General features: G+C 43.7%; 1 protein-coding gene across 1 annotated transcript in view; it reads right to left on the bottom strand.

The window, feature by feature from the left end:
- Nucleotides 1-15,390, bottom strand: part of LOC141257818 (protein ELYS-like) — a 113,365-nt gene that overhangs the window by 30,920 nt on the left and 67,055 nt on the right. Inside the window, exons 23-25 of the mRNA XM_073672828.1 lie at nt 13,084-13,215; nt 11,770-11,911; nt 9,287-9,434 (exon numbers count right to left, since the gene is read on the bottom strand). Coding sequence (XP_073528929.1) covers nt 9,287-9,434; nt 11,770-11,911; nt 13,084-13,215 — 422 coding nt within the window. The remainder of the gene's footprint in view (nt 1-9,286; nt 9,435-11,769; nt 11,912-13,083; nt 13,216-15,390) is intronic.

The raw sequence follows: 15,390 nt of genomic DNA, 5'->3' as shown, positions 1-15,390 counted from the left end.
TTACCTTGGCATTCTATTTTTTCATTGCTTCCCCTACACAACTCATTCCACATATCCATATTCACATACACACGCCAGGAAAATATTCTCCATTCTCTCCTGTGGGAGGATCTCACTGCAGGGGGCCATCTTCTTAAGTGACCACTTGAGACATAGTGATATGTCACCTCTGGTCACATGATCTCCACCTAATGCTCCATTAAGGCGACACGTGTTGTGCTGGAGCAACGTCACATGTCATTAGAGGTCACACGCCTTAAACATGGCGCGGCCCACATTATCAGCTTTCTAGATAAAGCAGCAGATAACACTTTGCGCTCTACGCACTGAAAGTTATGCCATTCCTCAGCGCTGTTGTCACAGACCTTGTGCTATGTCTTTTCTCTCAGTCCTGCAATCTAGTAAAATAATAATAATCTTTACTTATAGAGCACCAACCTATTCCGCAGCGCTTTACAATTCAGAGGTTCACACACAACAGTCATAAGTAACATGGTTAAAGATAATACAATAATTAAAGCAAAAATAATAATGACCCTGCTCGTAAGAGCTTACAATCTACAATGAGGTGGGGGTGACACAAAGGACAGGGGCCTATTTACAATAATCGCCCAGCCATCTTGAGGGGATGAGGGATAGATAAAGGCTGCATGAGCTCGTCACCAGCCAGTATCTGTAGTGCTTTTGGGTTCGGTGGAGACTTATGTTTGGAGAAATAATGAATGGGCTATAAAAATATAAAAACACCGATTAGGGAACGAGATAGGCCACCCTAAACAGGTGTGTTTTTAGGGAGCACCTAAAACTGGGTAAGTTGTGGCTCGTCCTAATTTCTTGGGGTAGAGCATTCCAAAGAATAGGTGCAGCTTGGGAGAAGTCTTGGAGCCGGGAGTGGGACGTATGGATTAGTGCGGATGATAGTCGCTTGCGGAGCGTAGAGAATGGGTAGGCTGATAAACAGAAATGAGGGAGGAGATGTAGGGGGTGCTGCACTGTGTAGAGCTTTGCAGGTGAGAATAAGCAATTTAAATTGGATCCTATAATGTATAGGCAGCCAGTGCAATGACTGGCATAGAGCAGAAGAATCTGAGTAACGATTAGCCAGATAGATGACCCTGGCTGCAGCATTAAGGATGGACTGGAGAGGGGAAAGTTGAGTGAGGGGGGAGGCCAATTAATAGAGAATTACAGTAGTCAAGGCGGGAATGGATCAGGGCAAAAGTGAGGGTTTTTGTGGTTTCCAAGGAGAGAAAGGGGCGGATTCTAAAGATGTTCTTCAGGTGCAAGCGACTAGACCGGGCAAGAAATTGTATATGGAAGGTGAAAGAAAGATTGGTGTCAAACACAACGCCCAGACAGCGCGTCTGCTGGCTCGGCGTCATTGTGGTGCCACACACGGAGAGGGATATGTCAGATTTAGGGAGGTGAGTAAACGGTGGGAGCAGAAGTTGTTCAGTTTTAGAAAGGTTGAGTTTCAGATAAAGAGCGGACATGATGTTGGAAACTGTGGACAGACAGTCACTGGTATTCTGTAGTACAGTGGGGGTAAAGTCGGGGGATGAGGTGTATAGTTGTGTGTCATCAGGATAAAGATGTTACTGAAAGCCAAATTTGCTGATGGTCTTTCCAATTGGGGCAGTGTAGAGAGAGAAGAGAAGTGGGCCAAGGACTGAACCCTGAGGAACCCAAAAAGAAAGAGGAAGGGGGGGGGGGAGAAGTGGAGCCAGCAAATGATACACAAAGAGCGGTCAGATAGATAAAAGGAGAACCAGGAGAAAGCAGTGTTTTTTAAGCCAATTGAGTGGAGCATAGAGAGGAGGTGGTGGTCAACGGTGTCAAAAGCTGCAGAAAAGTCAAGAAGAATGAGCAGAGATTAGTCACCGTTACGTTTTGCTGTCAGAAGGTCATTGGTTACTTTGAGGAGTGCAGTTTCTGTAGAATGTAGAGGGCAGAAGCCGGTCTGTGATGGGTCTAGAAGAGAGTGAATGGAGAGGTAAAGGGTAAGGCGGGAGTAGACCTGGCGCTCCAAGAGTTTAGAGATAAAGGGGAGATTGCAGACTGGTCTGTAGTAGTTTGTGCAGGAAGGGTCAAGAGAGGGCTCTTTTAATAATGGAGTAATGATGACATGTTTGAAGGAGGAGGGGAAGTTACCAGATGAGAGGGAGAGGTTGAAGATTTTAGTTAGGAGAGTAGTGATGACTGAAGAGAGAGACTGGAGTAGGTGTGAGAGAATAGGGTGCATGGACTGGCATGAGAAGAAGAGAGGAGCCTGGAGACTACTTCTGTGACTGGGTCAAATGTGGAGAGTGATCCAGAGGAGATGTGGGGAGGGATGGGAGTCACTGAACATGGTGGCTGGGAGCTGATTTCCTGATGAATGTTCTCTGTGAAGTAGGAGGCCAGGTCCTCAGCACAAATGTCCGTGATAGGGGCCAGCACTTTAGGGCTGAGGAGGGAGTGAAAGGTGTCGAAGAGTTTTTTTGGGTTGTTGGATAGTGAAGAGATCAGGGTGGTGAAGTATGTCTGTTTGGCAACGTGAAGAGTTACAGGTTTTTAACAAATTCATAGTGGATAAAGTTTTCTAGTGTGCGAGTTTTCCTCCATAGGCGTTCGGCACTCCTAGAGCATCGCTGGAGAAATCATGTTTGCGGTGTCAGCCAGGGCTGTTTTATTTTGTGTTTAGAGGTTCTGAGGGAGAGGGGCGCTACTTGTTCCAGGGTGCTTCTGAGAGTGTCATTGTAGTGATTTACAGCCAGATAAGGACAGGAAAAAGAGGAGATTGGGAACAGTGATGAGTGAAGGGAGTCTATGAAGGTTAATGGCTTGTAAATTTCTGAATGTGTGATAGGTAGGAGTGTGCTGGGGTGGGCAAGGATTTGTGAGCGTGAAGGAGAGACTTATGATCAGACAGGGGAAGAGGGGAGTTATCTAGGTAGGGGATTGAACAAAGCCGTACAAAGACCAGATCAAGGGAGTTTCCGTTATTTTGTTTCTCAGAGGATGATATTCAGATGCGATTTCAACTTATTCTTTGATTCATGTGTTTCTGGCAATTCTGGTTGTTCTATATACGCTCTGTTGCTGGATGATGTGACTGGCATAGCTCATAGCAAGCTACAAAAACATTAATCTACAGTGGGTACGGAAAGTATTCAGACCCCTTTAAATTTTTCACTTTGTTTCATTGCAGCAATTTGGTAAATTCTAAAAAGTTCATTTTTTTCTCATTAAAGTACACTCAACACCCCATCTTGACTGAAAAAAAAACAAATGTAGAAATTTTTGCATATTTATTAAAGAAAAAATGAAATATCTCATGGTCATAAGTATTCAGACCCTTTGCTCAGTATTAAGTAGAAGCATTCTTTTGAGCTAGTACAGCCATAAGTCTTCTTGGGAATGATGCAACAAGTTTTCACACCTGTATTTGGGGATCCTCTGCCATTCTTCCTTGCAGATCCTCTCCAGTTCCGTCAGCTTGGATGGTGAACGTTGGTGGACAGCCATTTTCAGGTCTCTCCAGAGATGCTCAATTGGGTTTAGGTCAGGGCTCTGGTTCGGCCAGTCAAGAATGGTCACAGAATTGTTCTGAAGCCACTCCTTTGTTATTTTAGCTGTGTTCTTACGGTCATTGTCTTGTTGGAAGGTGAACCTGCGGCCAAGTCTGAGGTCCAGAGCACTATGGAAGAGGTTTTCATCCAGGATCTCTCTGTACTTGGCCGCATTAATGTTTCCTTTAATTGCAACCAGTCATCCTGTCCCTGCAGCTGAAAAACACCCCCATAGCATGATGCTGCCACCACCATGTTTCACTGTTGGGATTGTATTAGGCAGGTGATGAGCAATGCCTGGTTTTCTCCACACGTACCGCTTAGAATTATCACCAAAAAGTTCTCTCTTCATCTCATCAGACCAGAGAATCTTATTTCTCATAGCCTGGGAGTCTTTCATGTGTTTTTGAGCAAACTATGCGGGCTTTCCTATGTCTTGCACTGAGGAGAGGCTTCCGTCGGGCCACTCTGCCATAAAGGCCCGACTGGTGGAGGGCTGCAGTGATAGTGGACTTTGTGGAACTTTCTCCCATCTTCCTACTGCATCTCTGGAGCTCAGCCACAGTGATCTTGGGGTTATTCTTTACCTCTCTCACCATGGCTCTTCTCCCACGATTGCTCAGTTTGGCTGGACGGCCAGGTCTAGGAAGACTTCTGGTGGTCCCAAACTTCTTCCATTTAAGGATTATGGAAACCACTGTACTCTTAGGAACCTTGAGTAATGCAGAAATTCTTTTGTAACCTTGGCCAGATCTGTGACTTGCCACAATTCTGTCTTTGAGCTCCTTGGGTAGTTCCTTTGAGCTCATGATTCTCATTTGGTCTGACATGCACTGTGAGCTGTGAGGTCTTATATAGACAGGCGTGTGCCTTTCCAAATCAAGTCCTATCAGTTTAATTAAACACAGCTGGACTCCAATTAAGGAATAGAACCATCTCAAGGAGGATCACAAGGAGTGTGACTTAAATGAGCAAAGGGTCTGAATACTTATCACCACGTGATATTTCAACTTTTCTTTAATAAATTTGCAAAAATTTCTACATTTCTATTTTTTTTCAGTCAAGAGGTTGTGCAGAGCGTACTTTAATGAGAAAAAAAATTAACTTTAGAATTTACCAAATTGCTGCAATGAAACAGTGAAAAATGTAAAGGGGTCTGAATACTTTCTGTACCCACTGTACATGATACACTATAATTTATGGGATTTATACCCTACCATGCTATTAAAATACTCTGCCTCCCTATTTAATAGTCTACTGAGCTACCACTAGGCGATAGTATGTAATAGTAATGTACTTTTTAATTATTATTCTACCGTATCCCAAAGCCAATTGGGAATTATGTTCTTACATTTCTTTGTATCTCATGCATACCAGGTATATACTTATACTTGTTATGCCTCATTTGTTAAATTTTTGATTATTTTGTTTTCTTTTGTATCTTTCAGTATTGATAAATGTCTAATTTTAGACTGAAGTGTCAATTTTTTTTTTTTTTAATTTATTTTTTTTTTTTACAGAGGAGATTGCTTTTCTAAATAAAAAGTATTGTTCATCAGCATTTACCCTGGAGTGCCAAGTTCTTTGTAACACTATTCACTAAATGTACTTCGCTTTTCTTTTTCCCCCACACTTACTCTACCACCATGCTTGTATATACCCTTACAGTTTTTGTTCCACTAATCCTCACTCCTTTGCTATCCCCAAATCCCAGCATCCTCTATCCAAATAATCTCTCAATCCCTCGTACCTCCCCACCTGACCTCATCTGCAGACCTGCTCCTCAACCTCAGATCTCGCCTACTAAAACATAAAACAAGCCGGCCTCTTTCCTTTCACCTGTTTTCTTGCTCTCTGCTTGTCCTCACTGCTGGAAACATATCTCCCAATCCTGGACCCCCACACAGCTGCTACCTCCCTCTTATGCCCCCTCATATCGCTGCCTACCTAATATGAACTTCCGCAATCTCTCCTACATTAAACCCGTCCCGACGTCCACCCCCCTGCTCACCCTCTCTGGAGCACTCTGGAATGCCTGCTCTGTCTACAATAAGCTCCATGTGATTCATGACCTCTAACTCTCGCAATCTATCCTTCCTGGGCTGACACCCTCCGAACACTGCCTCTCCTGCTGCGCTGTGCTACAGCGGCCTCCACTTCACCCATACTCCTCACCCTGGTAACAGGCATGGTGGAGGAGTGGGTCTTCTTTCTACCAACTGGACCTTCAACCCAATATCACCTCTACAGTCCCTAAACCTCCCTTCTTTTAAAGTCCACACTGTCCGCATCTACTCTTTCCAACCTCCAAGTGGCCGTCATATACCGACCTCCCGGCCCTGCCACTGCCTTTATTGAACAATTCTCCACCTGGCTTCTTCACTTTTTCTCTGCTGACATTCCCACCATCATCATGGGTAACTTCAACATCCCCACCGACACCCGCCAGTCAGCAGTCTCCAAACTCCTGTCGCTTACTTCATCTTTTGGACTTGGTCCTCCTGAGCCACCCACACAGACGGACACACACTAGACCTCATCTTCACTCGACTCTGCTCCCTATCTAACCTCACAACCTCCCCTCTCCCCTTATCTGGCCACCATCTACTCACGTTCTCATCCCTGTCCTCTTCACCTGTCAGCCATGTCCAGCAACCATAACCTGCAGAAACCTCGCACATCTAGACACTCAAACACTGACTCTATTCTACCACTAGCATCCATATCTTCACTCCACGACACAGTCAGAACCACTGCTTTCTACAATGCCACTCTCACATCAGCTATTGTCGCAGCCGCCCTAGTCGTGCATGGCAGAGTGCGACAAATCAAAAGAAAACCCTGACACAATAACCTCACTAAAAAGCTTCGGCAAGTGTCCAAGGTTGCGGAGCGGTGTTGGAGGAAAACACATTCGAAAGATGACTTCACTGCATTCAAACACGCAACACTCGCACTCAAATCAGCCCTCACCTCTGCTAAACAGCCCACTTTACATCCCTTGTATCTTCCTTATTCTACAAACCCAAACAGTTATTCAACACTTAACTCCCCTCCTCCGCCCAGCACTGTCCCCTCCGACCTCCCTAATCGCTGCTGAGGACTTTGCCACACACTGCAAAAATAAGATTGACCAAACAAGGCAAGTCTTTATTGTTCGACCACCACAAACTCCTTTGTATACCAGACTAATGCCCTTACTCCATAACCACCCTCTCGATCATCAATGAAGGTGAACTTCCTCATCTCCTCTCCAAATCACACCTCACTACTTGTGCACTTCACCCCATCGCATTCCACCTCCTCCCCAACCTCACCACCACACTTATTCCATCCCTAACCCATCTCTTCAACCTATCACTAACATCTGCTACCTTCCCCTCTGCTTTCAAACATGCCACAATCACGTCTATCCTCAAATAAACATTGTTCGACCCAACTGCTAAGTCCAGCTATCGCTCCATATTGCGGCTCCCATTCGCCTCCAAACTCCTTGAACAGTAGTTCACGCTGAACTTTCCTCTCATCTAACTCTCTTCGACGACCTACAATCTGGCTTCTGTCCTCACCATTCCACTGAAACGGCCCTGACCAAAATCACTAGCTTACTTATACCAAAGCTAACAGACAATTATCAATACCCCTCCTTGATTTGTCATCTGCCTTCGACACAGTTGACCACTGCCATCTACTACAAATCCTCTCTTCCTTTGGCATCAAAGACCTTGCCCTCTCCTCATACCTTTCCAACCACACATTTAGAATCTCCCACTCTACCTCCTCATCCGGCCCTCACTCTGTTGAAGTCCCTCAAGGCTCTGTCCTAGGACCCCTACTCTTCTCCATCTATACCCTTGGCTGGAGACAACTCAAATTCCTATGGCTTGCAGTACCATCTGCACGCCGACGACGCTCAGATCTACCTCTGCTGTCCAGAATCCCTGAGTATCTATTTGCCATATCCTCCTCCTCTCGCTTCAAGCTTAATGTGGATAAATCTGAACTCATTATCTTTCCTCCATCTCACATATTTTCCCCACCTGATCTATCTGTAGTAATAAACTACATCACGCTTTCCCCCGTACCGGAAATCCGCTGCCTCGGAGTAACCCTTGAATCTGCCCTATCCTTCAAACAGCACATCCAAGCTCTCGCCACCTCCTGTCGCCTCCAGCTTAAAAATATTTCCAGAATCTGTCCTTTCCTAAACCCTCAATCTACTACATGCTTGTGCATACCCCATCATCGCCCGCCTCAACTACTGCAACATCCTCCTCTGTGGCCTACCTGATAACACTCTTGTACCTCTCCAGTCCATCCTTAACTCTGCTGCCTGACTAGTTTATCTCTCTCCTCACTACTCTTCTGCTTCCCCTCTTTGCAAGTCCTTTTACTGGTTCCCAATTCCCCAGCATATCCAGTTCAAACTTCTACTAACACTGACCTACAAAGGCATCCATAACCTTTCTCCTCCGTACATCTCCAAACTAATATCCCGATATCTTCCCTCACGTAAACTCCAGTCCTCCCAAGACCACCTTCTCTCCTCCACACTCATTAGTTTTTCACCCAATCGCCTAAAAGACTTGTCCCCAATATTCCCCATCCTCTGGAAATCTGGCCCCAACACGTTCGATTAGCCATCACATTCGGATCCTTCAGACAGAACCTGAAAACCCATCTTTTCAAGAAAGCTTACAGGCTGCCATGACCTTGCTTGCTGCCACCTCACCAACACCAGAGCTACTGCAACCCCACGAACCTCCTTCCCCATCATCCTGTAGAATGTAAGCCCGCAAGGGCAGGGCCCTCTTCCTCCTGTACCAGTCTATCATTGTTAGTTTCTTTACTGTAAGTGATATGTATTTTGCATGTAACCCCTTCTCATGTACAGCACCATGGAATCAATGTTGCTATATAAATATTTAGGGTAGAATCCTACTTGAGCACACACGAAGCAGGACGGACACTCATCTTCATGTCTCCTGAGGTCACATGACTGCCGCAGTCAATCGGTGGCTGCAGACTGACAGCAGCCTTCACATTTCTATCCTGAGGCGAATAAACTTTTTGCAAAGATGTAATTATGAAGATTGTAGTCAATCAGTGGCTTACATGAGTCATGAGACATAGTTTATCAAGACACTGGCGGAGTACACAATCTATGAGCAATGCAGGTCCAGGAAGTAGAGAATTTTTTAATTTATGCAGCACTCTGGGGCCAGCAATAAAGGAGTCTTTTAATGGGCAACCACTTTAAAAAAAACCTTTGTTTTAAACAAGTCAGTTAAAGGGGTTGTCCGGTATTGGAAAAATATATATTTGCAATGCATGTATGCACTTAAAATATGTATTTAAAAAAAAAAAAAAAAAAGGCATACTCACTTTCCAGCACATTACATGTCCAGTCCAGGCTGACTGCTGCAGTCAGGGGACTAAGAGCACTTCATAAGAGAAACATACTTGAATGATATTTCTATATCAGACAACCCCTTTAATGTCTCACTATTCTATTAATTTATACCATTTGAGTTTTACATGACTAAGCAGAACAAGACAAGTCTCTTGACTACAGCTACAGAACTCTACAGAAATGGTCTCCTACCAAAAGCATTTTAATATGTCACTGTGCCACAAAAGATACATTTGTTCAAACATAGAAGAGCTTAAGTACTGTGTAGGAATGGGAGTACCATAAATGGATTCTCAAATGAAAGCCCAGGCACATTTCTTACCTTTTATAAGGAGAGAAGTCTCTACTCTCACTAGCTGCAGACACTTCCTTTATTTTCAGCAGCACGTTACGGATAAAGTCAGCTTCGGTAATCACACTCCCTGAGGGAGCCTGTTTTGCAACAGTAGATAAAGGCGTGGGTCTTGTCACTATAATAAACAAGAAACTGTTGCTTAGTGTTAAAATACAAATACATATCCAAAATATTCAACAATGGTAGAGTAGTCAAACCTACAGACATTACAGGCAGTTATCAGGTGACAACTCTGCTGCCCGCTAGAACTGTCTGCCGTCACCATGTAACTGAAGACTGCCGAATCATGACTGAGTGCAATGAGCACAAATTACCAATTCTCCTATATTCGAAACAAGAGTGGGTGGTCATGTGCCAACTTCATTGATAGTAGTGGAAGAGGGTCAAACCGGCAGCAACTATGCAAATTGTATAAATACCCAATTGAAAGGGAAATTGTGGCAGTGTGCGCATTGTAAACTTATCACAATTCGGCAGTGTGCAGTCACAGACTGCAGAATTCTTTTTTAGCCTGGAAAACTCCTTTAATACCATTTCATCTACACGGACAAATCATCTGAAGAATGATGAATAATGAAGCATCTTTTCTGGCCTTCATAGGACACCATAGTCAGCAGCTATGACGTCACCAGCTCCTTCCACCCGTGTGGTTACCAGGGATGCTACCGGACGGAGTGCCCTGGCTCTACATACCACTTAGGAGATTACAGCTCCCTGCTTTACAGCATTGCCCAGGACCTGACAGCAGGTAACTGTGGGCTTCGGAGTACGTACAGGGGAGTTGACACCCCGCACTCTTTACTTACCTGGAATTCACGGCTCTAATCAAGGGACCAGCCCTACTGACTGTATGCTTTTACTAAGCACCGTATATTCATTCTTACAGACTATGAGCTATTTAGCGGCATAGCAGGCACGTTTCCAATAGCAGCAGCATTTCTTACCATGCAAATGGACTTTAAACAGAGAAACATCATATTTATTAACGCTTTGCCTAAATATCATATATAGCTTGTCTCCTTAGGAATATTATTTTATTGTCCAAGTTAATTTCCATTGTGAAATTTGTTTAATACAAATTATAGATATTATTATCTGTTTTGCGTGCGCCTCTTTTCTATTTTCTGCTACCTCCAATCAGTGCGACAGTACCATCTATTTATTACTATTTACGGGCCGTCACACAGGACTCGTGGTTCTGGCTGCAGCCTAGTATTTCTTCCTTACCATCTCCTTTGGTGCTAGTATATGTTGATACAACATTTCTTTTTTTGTTTATTTTATGCATTCATTTTTGTATTAATAGGCAGACAATCCATAATGTTCCTGTCTTGGCATTTACACATTTGTCTATGGGCAGAACTTTTGCACATAACTGAATACTATTTATCAAGCTGGAGATCAAGGTCATATGCGCAGTCCCTCTATATATCGCTTTATTTTCACTGAATACGCATTGCTCTTACCTGTACATTATACATTTACATTTGGTACTTCCATTAGTCATCTCTGACACATGCATATTGTTTTTATTTGTACGTCACACGTCGGTGCCCCTAACAGACCCATGTGGTGTATTGATCGGTCATTTCTTGCAGAGCTCAGATCAGACCTGGAGCGAGGGGTGGAACATTTGAGGCTTTATATTACTTATGTGCATCAGTGCAGAGCCAGATGTCAGTCAAAGTGCTGTGAGCTGTGACTGGCCTGGCACACCTGTCTGTATGGCTTAAAGTCAGCGACTCCCTGGAGTAATATAGTTCATTTTCTCTAAGAAGCTGCACTTTCAGGACAAAGTAGCTTTAAAGGGGTTATCCACTACTTAACATTGATGCCCTATCCGTAGGATAGAGCATCAATGTATGATTGGCTGGGGTCCCGCACGCGGCACCCCTGCCGATCGGCTGTTATAGGTGTCGGTGGCAGGTGTCGCCAGCCGGAAGTCTCTACCTGCAGTGCCCGCCGCTTGTAACTGCACATCGGCCTCCCGATGAATGGGAGGAGATGTGCAGTTACAAGCGGCGGCCACTACAGAGACAGCCAAGCACCGCAGACAAGGACTTCCGGCCGGCGGCCGCTGCACCGATAACAGCTGATCGGTGGGGATGCCGCGTGGGGGACCCTGGCCGATCATACATTGATGCCCTATCCTACGGATAGGGCATCAATGTTAAAGTAGTGGACAACTCCTTTAAGTCCTGCCCAGCCTAACTTGCAGATTAACGCTATATTGCCAGGTTTATACCATTATTAAACGTGACAGTATCCCTTTAAATGTTTTTTAAACAGCTGTAATAGAAAGTAAGCAAAGTAACCTCAAGTTCATCTGACTTGAAAACTATGAATTTCCAGCAAATGCCAAAGCAATTCCAATATCTGTCCCCTCAAAATTAATGAAGGTAAAGTTAATAAGATATTACATACAGCCGAAAGCTAAAACTTTCAGTTACCTTTCTTCCAAACAATAGAAGGATAGGGTCTGGCCCTATCGCTTGCCAGAGTTTGCTGCACACTTGGGAGTATTTTGACATAGTGATCCAGTATAGAGTTTCTGGCAGCTGCTCTTTCCCGCTGGCATCTGTCAAAATCATTCTGCACAGAAAAGAAAAAGTATAAAAATACATCCATAGCTGAACAAATTTTTCAGATACTCTCCTCACGAAATGCAACGTAATCTTTACATAGCAAAATGACTATGGGGGATTGCTTTAGCCAACAATTATTACATAATTAATAACCTGCTGATCGCCAAAATTGTCTGTGAGGTCTGCATATGACTCTGCAATTTAGTTTTGGAACATCCTTGCAGAATCAGCAGCTGCATGGAGATGTGCAGCAGCAGGAATGGAGAACTCCCCGTAAAGAAGGCAGAAATTACATGATCGCTGTATACATTGCTGAAAAAAGCAATGTATACAGATCAAATAAAAAGTTTATAAATTAAATGAAAAAAAGGGGTGATACGAGCGTTGCAGAGTATGACAGGCAGGTAAAGTCATCAACAGGAATTATTAAAAGAATACAAGGCTACATGTTTCAACATTGGACTGATTTCTTCCTCAAGTCAGGGATGTATGCCATTTAGGAAGCCGTAATATCCCATTACACTTTGATCCCAGCGATTATATGACCAATTAGTGTCAGGAAGGAGCCAGATCAGATTGAGATGAGCTTTACAATGCATTCATGTGATAGATTTGCTCTGTAATGGGGGATAATATGCCAAGCCAACAATTAAAAAAAGAAATTTTTTTTTTAATGATGTTAAAAAATGTGTGAAACACAAAATAAAAAGATATTTTACATAATTACATAGGTTGCAAAAAAGACCTAGGTCCATCAAGTTCAACCTTCTTCCACCAATTGTACATTTCGTCACTAAATTAACTATAACCCACAAAGTTACGTGTATCTAGGAAATCATCCAGTCTGCCATTACTACCTATTGTGGTCGGCATTCCACAGTCTGACTGCTCTAACTATAAAGAACCCTTTCCTATGTTTCCTGAAAACAGAAACCTCCAACTGGGGGTGAAGCTGCAAGCATCTATTTACTGTATTTAAAAGGGGCATTATAAGGCATGTATTCGGCGTTGGCACCTCACCATCTCAGTGTTAAGATATAACAGTCAGAGAAACTATTTTTGAAAAGGAGAGATAGCCCTTCCAGTCCTTAAAAAACAGAACTATGGAATCACTTTCACTTATTTTTATTACTTACATATATATTCATGATACTCTTTAAAATGAAACAGAGGACTTACTAGGTGATAATTGTTCAGTGACTGGTTTAGCCGCAAAGCTGGTATGTAATTTGCTCTCTGTAAATGATGTACCAACAAGATCTCTTGATTTTGAATACCTCCGTTTGTGCGCAAAAATGTATGCAAGTAATCCTATAATAAAAATAAAGATTTATTAAAGCATAAGGCAAAAGGAAACATTCACGTTCTGTCTGAATCACTGTTCCTACCGGAACAAAAGTGACAATTCTAAAAGAAATGTTGTATAATCGCACAGGGAAAATGTCCTACAATTTGTGGCTGTTAACGTTTTCCTGTCACAGCCAGTTTTAGCATTTCTGAATAGACCATATAAAGTGTTTTTCGTGACACTGTGCTTTATTTCAGGGGTAAATTTAGGTGGATATGTCTTGCATTTGTCTATGAAAAAATCTGAAACTTTAACCCCTTAACAACTGCCGATACGTATTAAAACGGCAGTTGTAAAGGGGCCTTATTCCTGATTTGGTTTTAAAACGGCGATTGGGAATAAGATTGTAGTGCTGCCCGTCGGCTGTATGCGACAGCTGACACCCTGCTATAATCGGCCCTGGCCGGTTTTGTAACTGATCAGGCAAATTAACCCCTCAAATACTGCTGTCAATCGCAACAGAGCTATTTAACTGGTTGTAAGGGGGTTGCAAGATCCCCATTGTAACCATGGGACGCACAAAATGAAAACTGCGGGTACCGATGGTTATCATGGTACCTAGAGGTCATCTGATGACCCCAGGGTACGATGGTCTGTAAGATCTAGCTATAAGCCTGGTCTCACAAGCACACTCAGTGACTCACTGACAGTCTCATGCACTGCAGTACACGAAAAATGATACATGTCCCACAGTGGGACAAAGTACAAAGAAAAGTGAAAAAGTAAAATAAAATATATAAAAAACACACAAAAAAGCACACCCAAATCACAAAAGCACACACAAAAAAATAAAATAACTAAAATTACTGTTTTTTGTTCATTGTGTCTGAATATCTGAATAAAAAGCAATCATAAAACATTATGTGCCTCAAAATGGTAACAAAAAAAATCTGTAACTCGTCCCGCAAAAGAGGGATTTTTGGTACTCACCGTAAAAGCTCTTTTTTTGAGCCTTTATTGGTGGACACAGGTAGCCATGAGTGTATGCACCTGTCGCTGTGCGGCCGCTAGCCAAAAAAAAGAATTAGCTCCTCCTCAGCAGTATACACCCATCGACCGGCACAAAGCTCGTCAGTTAGTGAACAAGCAGTAAAAGAAGCAACAAACAACCGAACTATATACAGGCCCAACAGAGGCATAAACCAGGGAGGATGCAGAGTCCCCCCGTGAAGGCTCTAAGAAAGATTTTACAGCGAGTATCAAAAATCCCTCTTTCGTTATTGCTTCATTGGGGGACACAGGTAACCATGGGATGTCCTAAATTAGTCCCAAGGAGGGAATAGGGGAATAGAATAACTGACAAATCAGCTTGGACGGCGGGCGACTGCCGCTTGCAGAAACTTCATACCTAGGCCAGCATCGACCGAGGCGTAGATATCTACTCTGTAGAACCTTGTGAAAGTGTAACGAGATGACCAGGTATCAGCTTTGCAAATCTGGGTTGCAGAGGCCTGTTGGCAAACAGCCCAGGAAGCCCCCAACGCTTGAGTGGAGAGTGCTCTTACTCCCGGAAGGGGTGGCCTGTGTGTAGCGCGATATGCCTCCAGTATAGCCGAGCGAATTCAGCGATGGTAGATTTTGTAGCAGGGAGATCCTTGTGATGACCCTCAGATGACAAACAAGGTGTCAGAACATCTGAATGAAGCGGTCCTTGATAGGTAGACAGAGCTCTGCTCAGGTCCAGCTTGTGAAGGGATCTTTCAAGGGGATGAACCAGAGATGACCAGAAAGAAGGCAGAACAATGTCCTCGTTGATGTGGAATGAGGAGACTACCTTAAGAAAGGAGGAACTGGTCTGAAAACTACCTTGTCCTGATGGAGAATGAGAAAAGGAGAGCGACTAGAGAGCTGCCAGCTCAGAAACTCTTCTGATGGACGTGATGGCTACCAAAAAGGCAACCTTCCAGGAAAGGAATGACGACAAGATGTCATGGATAGGTTCGAAGGGGGCTTGCTGAAGGATGCTTAGACCAGATTAAGGTCCCAAGGGCCTACAGGAGGGCAATATGGCAAAGCCAGTCGAGCAACTCCATGGAGGAAGGTCTTGAGCTTGGGACGAGAAGCCAAATTCCGTTGAAAAAGAATTGAGAGTGCAGAGATCTGAACCTTGAGAGTACTGATAGAAAGCCCGGAGTCGA

Source organism: Phyllobates terribilis, unplaced genomic scaffold (genome assembly GCF_046119375.1).
Source record: "Phyllobates terribilis strain yellow unplaced genomic scaffold, ASM4611937v1 Scaffold_3__8_contigs__length_932513732, whole genome shotgun sequence".
Lineage (NCBI taxonomy): Eukaryota > Metazoa > Chordata > Amphibia > Anura > Dendrobatidae > Phyllobates > Phyllobates terribilis.
The sequence above is the reverse complement of the archived record's forward strand: the minus strand, read 5'-3'. Positions and strand labels throughout refer to the sequence as shown.